The 17,987-nt window shown below is 36.1% G+C and overlaps 1 protein-coding gene across 9 annotated transcripts in view; it reads right to left on the reverse strand.

Moving 5' to 3' along the window:
- Window positions 1-17,987, reverse strand: part of CDH18 (cadherin 18) — a 458,142-nt gene that overhangs the window by 13,453 nt on the left and 426,702 nt on the right. For all 9 annotated transcript variants that reach the window (XM_072327840.1, XM_072327841.1, XM_072327833.1 and 6 more), the window contains 2 exons: window positions 12,502-12,623; window positions 7,304-7,421 (listed from right to left, as the gene is read on the reverse strand). In XM_072327840.1, the coding sequence (XP_072183941.1) occupies window positions 7,304-7,421; window positions 12,502-12,623 (240 nt within the window). The remainder of the gene's footprint in view (window positions 1-7,303; window positions 7,422-12,501; window positions 12,624-17,987) is intronic.

A 17,987-nucleotide genomic window follows, 5' to 3' on the forward strand; every position in this document is an offset into this window, starting at 1 on the left:
AAAAACGAAAACAACAGCAAAAACATAATAATGAAATCTAAGCACCGCTGGGTCCAGAGGAGGTACAAGGACAACTGCTACGCAGTGTTTACAGTCAGCCTGTGTTATTATGCTTCATTGCAAGAAAACAATCACAGTTTTAGCTTTTTTTTTCCCCCTCAGCACAAATACTGCTACAATAAAGTCCAGTGGTCATCTAGAACTTCTCCTGGAGTCATTAGAGAGTCACAGCACTCCCTCATGCACGTTTTAGGGCACACACTTATCAACAGGAAGAGAAAGCAATTTCAAAAAAGTGGCATTTCTAAGGAGAATTATATTTCAAGCTGCACCAAATGAGAAAATGACAATCATACAACAAGGTTATCCAGAACTAATACCTTAAAAACCTAAGGATGTGTTCAAGGACTTAGCTTAAAACTTAATTCCCTAATTCCATATCCATAAGCTAAGCATTAATATTAACGTGTCATGTCACACATTGTAGAAGAAAAAAATTCTCACATCTTATTCTGTTGACTTCAGTAGGTGAAAGCAAGTGTTTTTTACCAAGAATAACATTTCATCCCTGCTTAAAACTTTACATTATTTTTCTTACTCTGTTTACAAGCCCTAAAGACTTTAGTTCAGCTACCTTATCCATATACACAAAAAGATTCTACCAAATTTGCGGAAGCAAATTGTCCTGGGACTGTACCCAAAGAAGGTCTAATACTCAAATTTGAACAGGAAAGCAAAAACTTCTCCTTCACTCTCCCAGGCACAAATCTGAAAAAGAGTGAGCAAATCAGTATTACCTTATATCTACAGAGGCAATCATGAAAATACAGGCTGAAAAGCATCACTAACCTAATATAAAAAAGAAAAAATGAGAATTACTGAGCAGAAAAGGTTTCTGGTAACTAAATAAAAACCCTAAATTTTAGCCGAAGTACACTACCAACTTCATCCTGACAGCTATTCTGATGTTGTAAGCATTCATCTTTTATTAAATTGTTTACATTCTGTATCAAAAACCATGGGAGGACCCATTGAGAGGGCAAGGAGGAGAACAGCTTTTATGAGAAGGGTCTTGACATCACAGAAAAAACTCCCACAAACTATGAAAGCTAAAGGTAGCTCAGTATGAAGACAGATGCCAACCTTACTGAGAGAATTAGACAAACAAACCCCACTTTGTTATAACAACAGAACTAATTTGAAAGATGAGAGAATTATGAATTGCAAAATTCCTTTGATATCTGAAAACAGATACACCAACTACATGGAACGCAAGTATAGGATAGCATCAATAGTAGGACGCGATGAACTACAGATCTGATGATTCTTCTAGGCCTGGAAATAAAGTTATTTTTCTTTACAGATTTAAATTGTGAACTTTGCTCCTGAATATAGGAGAAGAACCAGGCCTTGCTAAAGATGAATGGTCTGGCTGCTAAGGGAAAATTAACAACAACATCGAGAGATAATGAATCATCTGCTTCCCTGTGGTGCATGCTGCCCCAGTGCGTGACCACTAAGCCTTCTCACATTTGAGCTGTTACTTTGCAAACACAGCAAGTTAGAACATAACATTTCTCTTCAGTGGATCTGAGGTTACAGATGGGGAATTCTGCATGGCTGTAAAACAGCAGTTCTTCACACTCTGAAGATATGGCAGTTTGTTAATCCAGACTGCACACTGCAGGAAAGGCTGTTGTTATCACATTCCTCTTTCCATTATCTCTGTCTTTTCATGTTGAGCTTCTGAACAAAGAAAAGACAGAAAGGCAAACGGAAATCTAAGAAGCTGAAATACAATGATAACACCGAGGAAGGTGACTACTGGAGCACTTTAGAGAATACAAATGTATTTATTATTCACAATTTGAGAATTCCTTTGACACGTTATATATTTCAGGCAGGCACCAGAGAAATGGAAACTTAAAAAGTTTGGTTAATAGATTGAGACATGTTTTAATTTTCAGTTATAAATGTTCTGAGAAGTTGTAATTCATTAAAACCCAAACAAAATACATTGGAATGAGAGACACTTCCAAAGTGAGAACATGCAATTTGTTTATGTGGGACTATACTGATAGACATTTATTTTTCATTTCTTCACTGATAAATCCTGGAAATACCATTTTTGTTTTTTACTGGTTTCAAGAATGCAAAACACCAGCAGGTAGCAGCACTGAAGAGGAAGGCACGAAGAACCTGTACACTACGAACTAACTTATCTATCAGGTCAATCTTGGAACCAATTTGTTTTAATCAAAGAAAGATTGAAAATGCTCACAGATCTGAGGAAAAATTCTCTTTTTACTATTGCATGTTGATTGTGTGATAACGGCTCCCCAGGATGGCATTCAATCTGTTTATAGTGGCAGATGTTCTATGGATTGTACTTGCAGTTACTACCTATAATGCTAATTTGCACTTTCTCAGATGTTATTTGTCTCTTCCACATCATTCTCCTACAGTTACAGCTTCTCTTCATTACAGGATGATATTTCATTGAAGGGCGGTAAGAACATACGTTACTATGGAACCTGAGAGAGCATGTTACATTTTTTATATAAATGAAGGAGAGAATTTCATAAATGTTTCCCATTTATGTTGGGTACCAAAGAGTAGGGTTTAAATTGACCTTCGGTGCTACTTCAGATGCTCTAGGATGGTATGGTGTGACGATATTTCTAAATAACAGCCACGCAAGGTAAAACTGATTCTTTTTTCACTAAGTTTTGATCACTAACATGGGAAAACACTAATTAGCAACAGTCATGGTGGATGAATGCATTACAAATTTCATCTTATACAGACACTGTAGAAATCAGCGTACTCTAGATCTTTCACTTTCATGGATATTAAAATAACTTGTGACCACAACATTACAAAACATTAACAAAAAGGAATTTCGAAAAAGTCAGGATTAGAAAATCAGTCCACCTTTGTTTCAGTTCCAGAACATTCCCCATGACTGCAAAATTTTCCAAAATCCAAATCTTAGAGAAAAGTGGGCGGATGAGAAAAACAAAACTGCATTTATTTATTTTTTTTAAATTTTTATTTTTTGTGAAATGAAACCTATGTCCTGAGGAAATAAAAGGAAAGCAGAAAAAATCCTACATATTATGAGTTGCTCTTTCTTGAAAGTAAGGTAAACTTTGTCTAACTTCAGAAGATAGCAGTCAAATCTTCCAAAGGCAGGGGAATGTACAAATCTTATTGGCAGTGTTGGGTGAATCTGTACAGTCTGCACAAACCCTTACTGCCCAGGAAATTTACAAGACCCATTGGAACATCCATTAAAGACTGTATATCTTGTGAAAAAAAATACCACCAGCAAAATATTGCTTTACAGTGCATAAAATTCATAAATGCTCTCTTGCACCAAAGTGACCTATCCTCTGGGGAGTCAATCTTTTGCTAACTCCCTTAAAAGTGTGGCATAACTTCTGCTAGAGGTCCCTAGTGAGTAACAAAATAAGCAAGGAAAGAGAAAATATATTTTAAATTCAGGCAGTGAGAGAGACTGTGCACATGTGTGCATCCATATATTAATAGATAGGGATATCATAACAGTGAAATATTCTTACATGTATTTTCCATCTAGCTAATGAATTCTGATAAATATATCAACCATACTTTGACATACAGTACTATGATTCTTTCAGGATTAAAAGAAAAAGTGTAATTATTAAATTCAGTGCTTTGAAAGGATGCCATCCAGACGGCAAACTTGAGTCCTTGTGTACCTCATGAAGCCCAAGTACAATGTCCTGCACCTGACTCGAGGTGGCCCCAAGCATAAATAAAGACTGAGCAGAGAATGGATAGAGAGCATCCCTGAGAAGGATTTGAGGGTGTTCACTAATGAAAAATCCACAAGGCAGCAGTGTGTGCGTGCAGCCCAGATGGCCAACAGTATCTTTTATCATCAAAAGAAGAGTTGCCAACACTGTTGAGGAAAATGATTCCCCCCCTCTACTCTGTGCTTTTGAAACTCCACATTCAGCTCTGGGGTCCCCAATTTAAGGACACAGACCTGATGGAATGAGACAAGAGCAGAACCATGTAGATGATCGGAGGGCTGGAGCACCTCTCCTATGAAGAGAGGCTGAGAAATTTGGGATTGTTCAGCCTGTAGAAGAGAACTTTCTGGGGAACCCTTATAGTAGCTTTCCAGTATCTAGAGGGGGAAAGGTCTACAGGGAAGATGAGAAGAGATTTTATCAGGGAGGGAGCACAGCGTTAGGACAAGACCTAACAGCTTAAGACTAAAGGAGGGTAGATTTATACCGGAAATAATTAAGAAATTATTTACTCAGGGGGTGGTGAGGCCCTGAAACAAGTTGACCAGAGAAGCTGTAAATATTCCATTCCTGGAAGTGTTCAAGGCTGGGTTGGTTGGGGATTTGGACACCCTGATCTAGTGGAAGGTATCCTTGCCCATGGCAGAGGAGATAGGTCCTTTCCAACCCAAATGACTGCAGTTCTACAATTCCATGAAACAGCTTAGTTCTGAAGAGGCTTTTTCACCATAATGCCCAGGCAAATTTTAAATTGGACTCACAGTAGCTGATATTTCTGATGTAAAATAAAATAAACTGTAAATTTAAGGCATTACACAAAACTGATCAGGATTTCAAAATTATCTATTGTAACACAGTAAAAAGCAATGTCAGAAGAAAACGTACAACAAATAACTTAGATATGCAGCATCCAAACAGTAAGAAAAAAGCAATTCCAAATTAAATAACAATTTGGCTGTTCAGGTTTTAGTAGAAATAGCAACACTTCCCAGGACAGAATAAATTGTAAACAGCCTTGTTTTCATTAAAAAGCCATCATAAGTACAATTCTCAAACAAAGAGGCATGGTTCCTGAGTTTGCTTTCTAAAATTGCAGACTTCAGGGAATGATTACAACCTAATGCATTTTCTTTGTATAGCAAAGAAATTTTATATCTATTCTTGTTTTGTCTTGCTTACATGGGTATGGATACTGCATCATTTTGCTGGCTGTCCTTTTGCTCACACTTTTAATTTTTTTTTTTTTTTTTTTTTTTTCTCTCTCTGAACTGTCAAAACAAAAAACTTCAGCCAGCATCAAAGAATGTACTATAGCATAAGGTAGTCAGCAGGGAAAAAATATCATATTCTATCTTTTCTATATTTTTCCTTTAAAATGAAAATCATCAACACCATCAGAATCCAGAAGGTGATCCAACCAATTCTTAGGTTCGGACAGACTGCTTAGTTGATATAGTCCTATATCCTCCTCTAAAGGCTTTAATTTCCGTATTTTGTGGGTATGTACTCAAGGACTGGAGCTTTAAAACTGTGAATTGTTAATGAGCAAAGGCTCAAACTTAAGAGTGATAACCTTACCTAGTCATACAATCAATTGTATGGAATGACAGTTTAATATCTACTAACCTGAATCATGCATATGTTGACATGATGCGGGTATGTAGGGATAAATTTGGAAATGTTATGCTTGTGTAGCTCTTCTAGATTTCAGTGAAAGTGCATGGATGTGTTAAAATTTAAGAATCTAATTTATTGCTGTAGAGTCATTTGATCTTGTAGCTGTACTGATAATGGAGTAGAATTGAACGTTCATGCAATAATGCATGGCAGCTCAAAGTCAGAGCAGTATCCAGTTTTTTAGGGTTGTGAAAGCAAGGAAAGAAAATGTCTCCTGAGATTTCTGTGAAATTAATCCTTTGTCCTGAAAAATAGAGAGTATGACCTGATTCAAAAAAGTCTGCAAGAGAAATACAGCTTTGCGTTCACAGATAAAGCTATTGCTGACCACCACATTCAATGTGATGTTGAGCATTTGTTTTTCAGCATTTTGAAAACTCTCTTAAGGCAATTGTTGGCAAATTTCTATAGAAACAAAAGAAAATCCTAGAATTCCAACCATAATTGGATTACTAAATCCAGAAATAAAATAGCAAACTTGACAAACATCAGAACTATTTCTGCCCTTCATTTCTCAGCTATTTCCTGGAATACAAAAATAACAGATTTCTGAGTAGAGATAGGGACAAGTGTGAATGGAAAATAACTGGCTATTGTGAACATACTTTACAATTTTAAATTAAATTTTAAAGTTTTCTGGTTGTTTCCTAAGTTAAATTTCTTGTTATGATTTAAGCTAAAATATCTTTGTATTGAGGTATATGCAAATTGGAAACTGTATTATTGGAGTTTCTGTTTGCCTCATAGTTTTATGTGAGATGTTACAGGAAATGCATACTTACTCTTTATCTCCATGGGTGAAACAAAACCCAATTTTCTAAGATTGATAGAAGTATTTTTTTTTTCCTGTGCTAAGAACAGTTCAACACTGGAACAGATTTCTCAGAAAGATTAAGTCTCCCTTCCTTCAAAATATCTTTGAGGAACAGTTTCATTTGTACAGTGATGGAGCTAACGCTTCTCAATAATTATAGATGTGCAGTGTCCGATCTCAGGGAGCATCCCACGGTACTACTGCAAAAATACAACTACAATAAAGCCAACTACCACGTATTTTCACACACAGATATGAACAGAAGCACACAGTATGCTCTTACACCAGAAAGTCCCAGAGGAGAGCAACAGACAAACATTTAAAGTTCACCTTCATTTTCAGTATAGTGTAAAATGGAAGCAATTACATAAATGGTACAGTCAATTTTTTCTTGTATTGGTTTATTTAATTTATTTTATTTATTTATTGAAAGGCTAGACGGTTCTTTGATGCAAGAAACATTCAGAAAAACTCAGCCAAGTGACTCTAAAGGCAACTATTAGGTGCACCCACTGTGCACCTCAAAAGTACTCTTTGCACTTTTTAAACACACCTTATTAGGAAGAACATGAAGAGGTAGACTACGACTTAAGAAGCACTGAAAGAAGTACTCTTTGTATCATATCCATAAATGCAAGCAGAAATTCAACTTTTCATTCACCTTTAATTCTTAGTTCCTCCCTTAGGGAAGGCAATAAACTTGAAAGAACTCACTCAGTACTACCTACCCAGAAACAGATAAAAATATCAACACCTTTTAAATTAATCCTTTCTAAAAACATTTGCGAATATTTGAACTACAAATGCTAAAACATATAAAGGACATAAACAGAATATCTGATTATTTGTGGTTTGCAGTATGTTGTATACATCATGACCTTGATATTAACCAGTTTGATGACAACATACTAATTTACCCCTTCTGTCAAGAAATGCATGGAAATTACTCTGTTAAATGATACAACCCAGACAAAACAGAGATCCATTTTGTACAGAACTGTGTTTGATTTACCTTCATTATCTCTTAGAGTAAAGTTGGGATTCAAAGAAAGCCCTTCATCAAGAGAAAAATGGAATCTGGCCCCATTTGCAGAGTTGTCTTTGTCAGTTGCAGTGATGGTCTGAATTACCTGAAATAAAAATTAACAATGAATGTTCTGAAATTTAAACTTGACCCCAATATTACCTGACCTTAGTAGAATGTTCAAATTTTGCTTACTTTAATTTTCTACTTGACTGCTGCTAAATTCAGCAGATGATATGACTGGGTCATTAGCTTGTTTCTTCTAGCATGAAATGTTTTAGGAGCTAGATAAATGCATCTTAAGCATCCACAGTTTCCAACATTCAGGTATGGTACAGGCAAAAACCCTGGTATGGAGATTTTCATCATCTGTGTTACTTCCTTCAGAATACCTTCAGATTTACACTTTTGCCTTGGCTTTCATTTCTATAAAGCCTAAACTCAGGCTGAACCTGAATGGTCTGTCCAGTGCACCATCTTGCTTGACATCCTAACAATGAGATGTACTTCAGTGCTGGTTAGGAAAAAGAATATTTAAAGGAAAATGGTGAGCTCTGTTTAAAATTCTGGATAAGAATCAGTTTTAAAATTGTCAGATAACAGAAAATAAAAAAATCAGCTGCCACTCCTGGGTATAGTTTGGATCAGAATTAGATGTAGCAACTATGTACAGGCAAGGTATTTTTGAAAGGTAAGACCTTTACCTTCAAAAGCCCTGATGATTTTTAAAATTTATTTTCAACTAAAACTGAGCTAAGCTTTTGGAATCTGTGACCAAGCAATATTTCTAACTCTGCTTTCATTTTCATGCTGGGCCTGGAAGCTCAAGTGATAAAGTAGAATTTAATAAAAGTTGTTCTTGTGATATATCCAGTGAAGCCCACATAGAGTGCTGCACGGAGCTGATAGATATCCTGAGGGAAATGTAAAAGGGGGAGGGAGAAGGGCTCTTTTCATGAGAATTTTTCTGTTCAGTGTTCAGCTGCAGTCTGTCTGGACTGAACCTGAAGCATAAACAGTGTGGGCTCCAGAGGGTTGATCTATTTTGAAATGAAAAGGCAGCACACAGTTCTCTACCTTCACTCATGTAGAAGAAGTAAAACAAATACATTTTAAAGCCAACAGACTACAATAATTATTCTGCTAAATGTATACAAGATAGCGTATTCTACAGACTATGCTAGCTTTAAACAATTAACAATACTGCTGATAACTGCAGAGAATATTTTCTCATTGTGCTTCTTTACTGACCTGCAGCAGAAAAGGATCAAATTGAAATGTCTATAATCATGAAGTTTGCCAAAGACATAACAATACAGATGAAAATGTTTAATAAAAGCTAGTTGTTTTCTACTGAATGTTGAAAATATGCATATGAAATTGAAATAATTGCCAAGTAAAAACAGACATTTATTTATCCTAGATACATATCTTAGGTTAATAATGTTCAACAGTTATGAGCAAAGCAAGACAAAAACAGGAGTTAATGTAAGTATATTTTCAAGACAATCAGTTTCCATTATTACTCAAATACCAAAAACACAGTTAAATGCAATTCACAGCTGCAATAAACTCAGACCAGACCTTAAAAAATGTGAATTGTTAAATACTGCTCAGATATCCTACGTGCTCATAAGTAATCATCAGTTAAAGATATGTCACTTAGCCATGTGCTTTCAGATCTTATTTGATGGCCTAGTATATGAACTTTTGTTCTGCTGTCCTCTCTTAAATAAAATGTTCTATGATAGTTTGCAGAACCTGGCTTCAAGAGTATGCCGTTTTGCAACAAAGATACTTTTGATCAAGACCTCACAACCGCTAGACTAAAATTAATGAATAAAGTACACTAAAACTCAATATTCTACCTACTTTCTTATGTGTGGAAATCTGACTATCCCCTGAATGCACCAACTTATGTAAAAAGCACAGCATCAAATGGTACAGAAACCATGCTTTTCCAAGTGGAAAATGGACACCGCGTGTGTAATGGAACAGGTCAAAAGAGCATCAGAATGATTCGTGAAAGAAAAAGGGCCATGCTCTTTCAGAATAGGCTCTTGTTTTCCAAGGAAAGGATTTTGAAGACAGTCTTTTAGAGGTGAAGAACAAAAATGTGCATCTATTTGACATCCAAATGTACACCTAGCCCTTTTCTAATTAATAGGCCAACTAATTATTAGTCTACCGACAGATGTTAATATGAACCTCATCAGAGCTGCTGATTAAAATAAAAATGTGGACAGAGAAAGTCAACTTCTGTAATCCTCTGTGATAGCACTGAAGAGATTAAATGGAAAGGTTGTGCTATTTTTTTAAAGGTAAGAGTTGTCCAGAAAACGAATTTCAGTAATGAAGGAGAACTAACTGAGAAGGAGAACTGAGAAGCATCTATTTGGTCCAGCTCAGATGCTTTTCAGAACTGAATCAATAAACAAGTAAATATACATATGGTCAATTTACAGCAGCGGTGTGTCTTGCCAGCTACGGTTCAGTTCCTTGACTATCAGAAATAACAGTGTCCAGGATAAGGTAGCTCTTCTTAGCAGCACAATGTTTATACACACTGATCCTGAAAAATGTTGCGTATGTGTGATAGTGATAGTGTCAAGGAAATTACATTTCATTACTACCCTAATTTTTTCTATTATTCCTTTAAAAAACACCCAGAAATAATGTTATTTTTTTGTCATCAATATGACTAGTAGATCATAGTATCATAGTATCGTGCGAGTTGGAAGGGACCTTAGAGATCATCGAGTCCAACTCCCGGGTTTCGAGCCCCCTGTGTAGCGAAGCGGCACTTCTACCCCTGCGCCACAGGGGGGGGATTCGAACCCGGGCCCTCCAGTGCCGCAGGCAGCAGCTTAAACCACTGCGCCACTGGGGGCACACAATCTATGAGACATTTTAACAACCTCGTACTCTGTCAGGACAAGCACTGAACTTGGAAACATTCAGAAAACTGTCAACATTTCACTCCTGCAAATTCCATAACAAAACACTTGAACTTTTTAAAAACCACTCTTTGCTCTCATTTTCTGAAAATTAATAAAACGAGCCCTGTTTTAAGCAAAGGAAGATTTCTTCTATAAAGGTAATTCATGGAAGATTCAAAAATTTCATTTTCCTCCATTGGCTACATCCACAACTATACAGAAAATGAGTATATTTCTAGGACTCAGGGTTCTCCAACTCCATACTTCATCTAAGATCAAATCATGACTGCTTCATTTACATTAATATGTAATATCTATTAGGCTTCATCTGGAAGCTGTGGAAGATACAGAATTTACTTTCTCAATAAGTGACTATTAATGAAGAAAAAACCTATCACTTCACTGTGGAAGTTACCATCTTCTCAAAAACATTTTTGAGATGCTTTTTGGGGGGGTCCACTGAAGTACATTTTCTTAAATTATTAATATTATAACATTATAATGCTGTTATTATTTTGGAAAATAAATAAATAGCGCCTCAGAGAGGAAAAAAACAAACAATCAAACAAACAAACAAAAAAAAACCAGGAGACCAATTCTGTCTCTGATATCTCTCTGTAGATACCTCTCTTTAAAATAAACATGCAAACACAAAAAGTCTGGCAATTACAAATAATCAGTTTATTTTGCACATAATAAATTCAAAATAAATGTGCTAGCACAAATGTCCTTAATGGCAGCTTGTCTCCTTAGAATTCCTGAAGAAGGAAACAAGGACTCATACAGGACAGGGCAGAGCTGCAGCCCAACTTCAAGCATCAGACAAGTAGCTGTGTCTGGCAATGTCTGATAGAATTTGTTCATTAGTGATATTTTGTATTATTCATTCTTACCAGATGATGGATAATTCAGAATAAATACTGCCTTTGTAGCAATTTAAAACCATTCATCTCAACACATTTTCTAGCACACAGAAAGTTGTCTTATTCTGTAATCTTCATTTAATTGTTCTTCTTTACTATTTGCCATTGTACAGTGACAATAATGTAAGGATGGTAGTAAATATCCAAAAGGTTATTTACAAGAAAAATTCACCCATATGGAAGACTTCAGTCTGCTGGGAAACACTGAGGCAATCTCCACCAAGGAGCAATCTCCAAGAGATGCTGCCTTAGTAGTGGTCAGCCCTTAAATGAGCTCTAGAGGAGGTGGAGTCAAGCTCCACCCCTTCTGCGAGCACAGCTAAATTACTCTCACCTGTGCTCCCACAGCTGACCTGATACTCACCTCAGCTGATTAATCAGAGGTTCAGGCTGTGATTATCAGTTTCCCATACAGTCATCCATTGACTTTTTTCCCTTAGAACAGAGAGTAAAATCTTCTGAACATGAGCCAAGTACTTTTGTATTTTTTGTTGGTTTTTTTTTGCATTTTGTTGTTGTTGTTTTTTTAATATCCCAAGGACATCAAAATCTCTTCTGGTCTAGTTGTATACTGAATATAAAAATCAGAGTATGTCTCATATGTGTATGACGCAAGCTCACCATTCCAATCTATAACCTGTGTAATAATGCATTACTGCTATGAAGATCTGTGTATCAACTCTCTATGCAAAAAAGATACTTCTGTAAACAAACAAACTTGGTAAAGTTGTCAAACCATGGGCCACAGTGAAATCCATCAACCATGGAGCAGTAGCTGGAAAGTAATTGTTTTTCAGTCTGAGTTGCAACCTTCCCTCTGCTCATAGTTTTGGAAGAGCTGTTCAGCATGTGTTCTTTAAAGATATTTCATAGACAGGTTCACCCTCATTTGACTTTCCATCTGAATACTTCTGAGCAATCAAACATGCAAAAAGCGAGGACAGCAGTCATGTTAGTCATTCCACTGAGTTATATTTGAAACCTTTCTCCCACATGGCACTTAGTGAAAGCTGTTAAATCTGCTTCATCCATTTGTTACAGGATAGTGGCTTTCCAAATTCCATCTGACAGGATTAAGGTTTTTGTAATGTATTTTCTTGAAATAACAAGAAAAATACCTTGAATTCATTTCCAATCTTCTCCCTTTAGTCTAACACAGTTAAAATACAGACTAACACATTTAAAAATTTGGGTCAAATGTGAAATATGAAAATGAAATCAGAAGGAAATATGGCATGTGACCAGAATAAACTTTTAACACATGTAGCCTTAACAAATAAAGTAATTCTTCATTCTCAGGGAGAAAAAGATAACTGAGAGTTACCTGACCAGGCTTTGCATTCTCACAGACCACTATGTCATACTCTCTGGCGAGCTCTGGAGGGTTGTCATTAACATCCAGGATTCTAATGCCAACTGGAACATGGCTCACTAGCCCAGGATTGTCTGAAAAACACACAGAGGGTATTTATTTATATTCAATATTCATATGATTAATTGCATAATATATATAATTTTAAATATTATGCAGCAATATATGCAATATTATGCAATTTTGAACATTATGTAGATGTTATTTTACAAAAATGAATCAAATTGTTTTATATATGTAATATTCAATATTCAGTGACATCCTCAATTAAAACATGATTTCTCAAGACAGCAACTGGATGAGAACTAGATACAGTTGCAAAACTTAAGGCAGTAAGATCATAAAAGATGACATTTACTGAGCTTCATTAACTGTTTTGAAAAAAAAACAGGGTAGAAAGCATAGTGTAAGTCTTAAGTTACAGTTGCGTTGTAGCAATAAAAATACAAGATACTCTGAAAACGAAGTAGGAGAAGGCTGTTGGTGCTAATGCATGCTGTCAAACTCTATGCAAGAAATGACTGATTATTTTTCAATTAACATCCAAGTGTCATCACATTAAGACCTTATATATTTTTCTCAGTCCCTCAATGAGTTTAGGAACTAGGAAGACAGCTCCATAAGTGCTGCCTATTTTATGATGTTGGTCCAGGACATCAGAGGTGGATGTTGGCGGTGTGGCAGCAGAGGCAGAACCTTCCCACCAATATTCCATTACATTTTGTTGCCATGTGGCAGATGATAGTACTGTAGGGGGCAGTCTGACAGAATGGCATCAGACATGCAAGTATGGATGAAGCAAGAATGTACCACTGAATTCCTCCATGCAGAAATAATTGCAGCCACTGATATTCATTGATACATGTTTCTGTAGACCAAACAGTGCATGTGAGAAAAGTGAGGCAGTGGGTTTCAGCAACGTGAAATAGAGGACACATTCCAGATGGCCATGCACAGCTGTCATACCATGAAACGAACAGTGTTCCCATCAGCTCATCCATGCACGTCAGTGGATTACAATTAGGGAATTGTGTATGGAGCTGAACATTGGTTTCAATGCATGGAAATGATGGTGATAACATTAGAATATTGCAGTGTTTGTGTCAAGTGCATCCCATGAATGCTCACACAGGACCAAAAAGAACACTGTATGCAAGACTGTCAGGATCTATTTAACAGTAAAAATGAAAGGTGACTGTATAGTGGATCACATCATTACCAGTGATGAGACATGACGTCACCGCCAGAGTCAAAATGGCAGTGCATGGAGTGGTGACATGAATTTCCCATCAAAGAATTTCAAAATGCTGCCACCAGCAGGTAAAGTGATGCGCACTGTTCTTTTGGATAGAAAGCAGTGATCCTTCTGGATTATTTGGAAAGCAGACAAATGATCAACTCTGATCACTATGTAAAAAAATTCCAGAGTCAGGACAAGAGGAAAACAACTCTTCTCTTGCAACATGATAACACCAGGCCCCATAACAGTTTGAAGACCATGGAAAACATTGTCAGTCTTGGCTGGGCTGTCCTATCACAAAGTGGGCATATCAGCTGGGAAACAGTGTGCCACCCCTGCTGGTGCAGATCTGTATGAATGTGGCAAGCAGTCTTTTGTTCATTGCTGGCAAAAAGGCACAGCTAATGGTGGTGACTGTTGAAAATAGTGGTTTGTAGCTGAGAATTTGCTCTATCAAAGTGTTATTGCACTCTTTACAGCAGTTGTACTCTTCATGGAAATAAATAGGAGGCATTACTTTCAGAGTTATGTATGTGAAGTTCAGAAATAATACAGAAACAGAAGCACACAGGTATATACAAACCATTCCCAAGGCTGATGCAAACATTCTCACAAGTTATCATGTTGTAACACAAAGCAGTCAATGAGACTTGTGTTTTTTTGTGAAAGTCCAGCATCAGTGACAATGATTAGAAAATGTTTAAATGATAGTGTCTTAGTATATGATCTATAGTTGTTTGAGAGCTCATCTTCAAAAAGAGAACACTTGCAAAAAGCACTTTTTTTTTTTTTTTTTTTTTTTTTTTTCAATTAGAATACACTTTCTGTGTTAAGGAGGGGAAAAAAATACTAGTCTTAATCCATCATTCTTTTGTTCTTACTACTATGTACCAAGACATTTATATTTGATTAGAAGAATTATATATTGAGAACATTTTAAAATTAGGGGCAATATATCTTCCAAAGTCTGTGTAAGTATCCATCTTGTAGAAAACAAACTTAATTTTGTTTTTCACCAGTGAAATTAAACTACCAGTAGAAAAAAGCAAAGGCAATCATTCACACGCAACAAAGTAGAAGAATGGAGTCTTACAGGTTTATTTATTTATTTGTTTATTTTTATGTGCATGTTTTATTTTTAACTGTGTGTGTTCATGTGAAGGAAAAGGAAGCAGAAACATTAAGGATCTAAAGTTCACCTGTCCTGGTTATTTCTATCTGTATTTATCCACATTATGTTTCCATGAAAAAAAGGGTCATTTGTAAAATGCCTCAGATTTTTCATGCCTTTGAGGGCATTTGCTCTGAATCCTAAAAATCATTCATTAGCTTAGACATTTAGATTCAAAACCACCAGTAATGTAGCCTCCTGCTGAAAGAATATTTGAGAACACTGGAGTTTATTTTGACAAAGTGAGAGATATATCCTTCTGTGTTTTCATCTGGGATATTAGTCAAAGAGCCTGGGGTTTGAAAGTTGTTGTTTTGTTGGTTTTTTTTTTTTCAGATTTTTTCATATTCTCTTTTTGATTAATATGACTGTTTGCATGATGATTTTCATTCACTTTTGGAAATTAGTCATCCACCCCCATGAAAAGGGAATAGGAGGGAAATCAAAATGATAAACAGAAAAGGAAGACTTAATTTAGATAAGATAGGAAGCTCATTGTCATTCCCAATTAACATTAGTATTAAAAGTTAGAAGAATACATTTAGAAGAGCTACAAATTCCATTTTCTTGCTGTGAATGTTCAGTCGTAAACTTAGGAATATGTATAAAATACAGTACTTAAGTAGACTAGTTAAGTATTCTAGAGGAGTGTATGAATGCTGTGAATATACAAAAGGAAAGTGAAGAACTGTTGGCTGTTTGCTATGCATCTGGATGAAAGAAACCATCCACCTCAAATTATGAGAGAAAGAAAAACAGCCTTCACTCCAGAACTCCATTTGCACTTTGAGAATTAACTTGGTGGTAGACTTTAAGATTGTGCAGAATAGCACAGTACAAAGCAATAAAGATGGAATAGTTCTTAATGCTCACTAAGATATAATTTACAAAATATTTAAGGTAGCTTGTTCTGTCAATGCAAACAGACAAACAAATTACAAAAATCCTGTAGTAGGATCTCTATATCTGTAGGTTATGAAAATATCCTTGTTCTTGAGCCTAGAATGCTCTAACTCACATTCTGTGAGGTATAAAATCATAGAATCAAAGAATCATTAAGGTTGGAAAAAAAACTCTAGAATCATGTAGTCTGACTGTTAACCCATTACCACCACTCCCAGTAACCCACGTCCCCAAATACTAGATCTCTTGAGAACCTCCATTGATGGAGGCTTCACCACCTCCCTGAGCTGTCTTTTCCAATGTATTATCACTTTCCAAGAATAAATTTTTTCCTAATATACAACCTGAATCTCCCCTGGTGCAACTTAATGTCATTCCCACTCATCCTCTCACTGATAACTGAGATAAACGGTTGATCTCAAATGTGCTACCTTTCAGGTAGTTGTGGGGAGCTACAAGGTCTTTCCTGTGCCTCCTCTTCTCTAGAATAATTTCAGGCATATGAATTACAAAGAGTTATAAATTACAGGAAAGATACAAAGTAGATAAAGGAAAGCACACAAAAGAATAGTACACAGATCAAAGGCAGATATTATAGTAAAGGGTTAAGGAAGAATCCATTTGGGAGTGGTTTCATAAGATACAGCGATGGAGATTTTAATGTTAGAAAAAAGCCTGAAGATTTTGCCAAAAGACAGAAGGATTTGTGACAACTAGGTAATCACAAAATCTTAGCTGAAAGGGACCTCTGCAGGTCAATGGTCTAGTCCTCAGTTCAAAGCAGTGCCATCTTCAAAGCTAGAAGAGGGCATAATACATCTAAGGGAAAGGGAGAAAGCAATCAGGAAAAGCATGGGGCAAAAGGTAACAGAGACAGAGAATTGTTCTGTTGATCTGGCATGTTTGGAATATTTACTGAGAAAAGAAAATCAAATGTTTTAGTCCAGTGTGTGTCTGCCTGATTACAGACAGGTAAATTCTTTTGTTTCAATACAGTAGATCAGAACCCTTTTCCAATCCTGAATTGTGTCCTCCTTTATATCTGTCACTACTTCCCAATGCATCTTTCTTCCAGTCTGTTGGTCTTGCATTACTTTCACTGAGATTTCACAGAGATTCAGAGAGACTTTGGTGTGGTTTTTTGGCTCTGTTTGTTTGTTTGTTTATTTATGGCAGCTGTTATGCAGCACAAGGATTTCCTACTTATCTTACCAGTTCAAGAGTACAGGGAATTACTGGTATCTTTCTGGAAGCAGTTACCTTATAGGATCTTTGACCATTGCAGGCAAATTTCCATACTGACAGCCTTCTTATTATAAAATGCTAATATAGAAAGTATTAACACCACTTTACAAAATGGTCTTGAAGTTTGTCAGATTGTGTATATTACATCAGTGTGTATGCAAGATGGAAACACAGCTTATAAGGGAGGGAGGGAATAAGAACAAATTAACAAGGTCCTTATAAGTAGTTTGTACTTTGGTTTGTATTATTACAAAACATTTGTCTTATTACAAAATAAACATAAACTACAGTCTTTTACAGATGTGCAGCTCACCTGCAATCCCCAAAACACTCTGATAACTGATCCCTTTTATATTAATTAGTCAAATGCATTGCAGTAATTTGGCAGATTTCCAGTTTTGAGATCATCAGTGCTGACGTATACTTCAGTCCTGTGCATTATAAAGCAACCAGATACATTCTGTATCCTATTAGCATTATGCCTCAAGAGAAGCTTTTTCAACGTGAATGCTCACTGTTTTAAGGGATAACTGAAGCAGAAATATTGTTCTGATTCACCTACATTAAGAGCTTGCTTTCATAAGCTTGAGATTTTTCCTAGTATAAGCAGTTATTCTGCCAGAATAGTAAACATTTGTAAAGCAGTCAGTTTCATTGAGTATCAGTGCTGCGGCCAGGCAGTCCTCCCTGAAGTTGTAGATTTCCTTATCAACAGCCAATCTGGAAACCTAAATCTTCTCCCCAATTAATTTGTGTAGGGAAACTTAAAAAACCCTGTTCAAGAAGAAATCTTATTTTTATGAAGATAAATTCAATTTAAGTGACATTAACAGTTCTGATGTCAATAATCTTGTGTTTTTATTTACTATGGTGTGTATG

This window comes from Excalfactoria chinensis, chromosome 2, assembly GCF_039878825.1.
Source record: "Excalfactoria chinensis isolate bCotChi1 chromosome 2, bCotChi1.hap2, whole genome shotgun sequence".
Lineage (NCBI taxonomy): Eukaryota > Metazoa > Chordata > Aves > Galliformes > Phasianidae > Excalfactoria > Excalfactoria chinensis.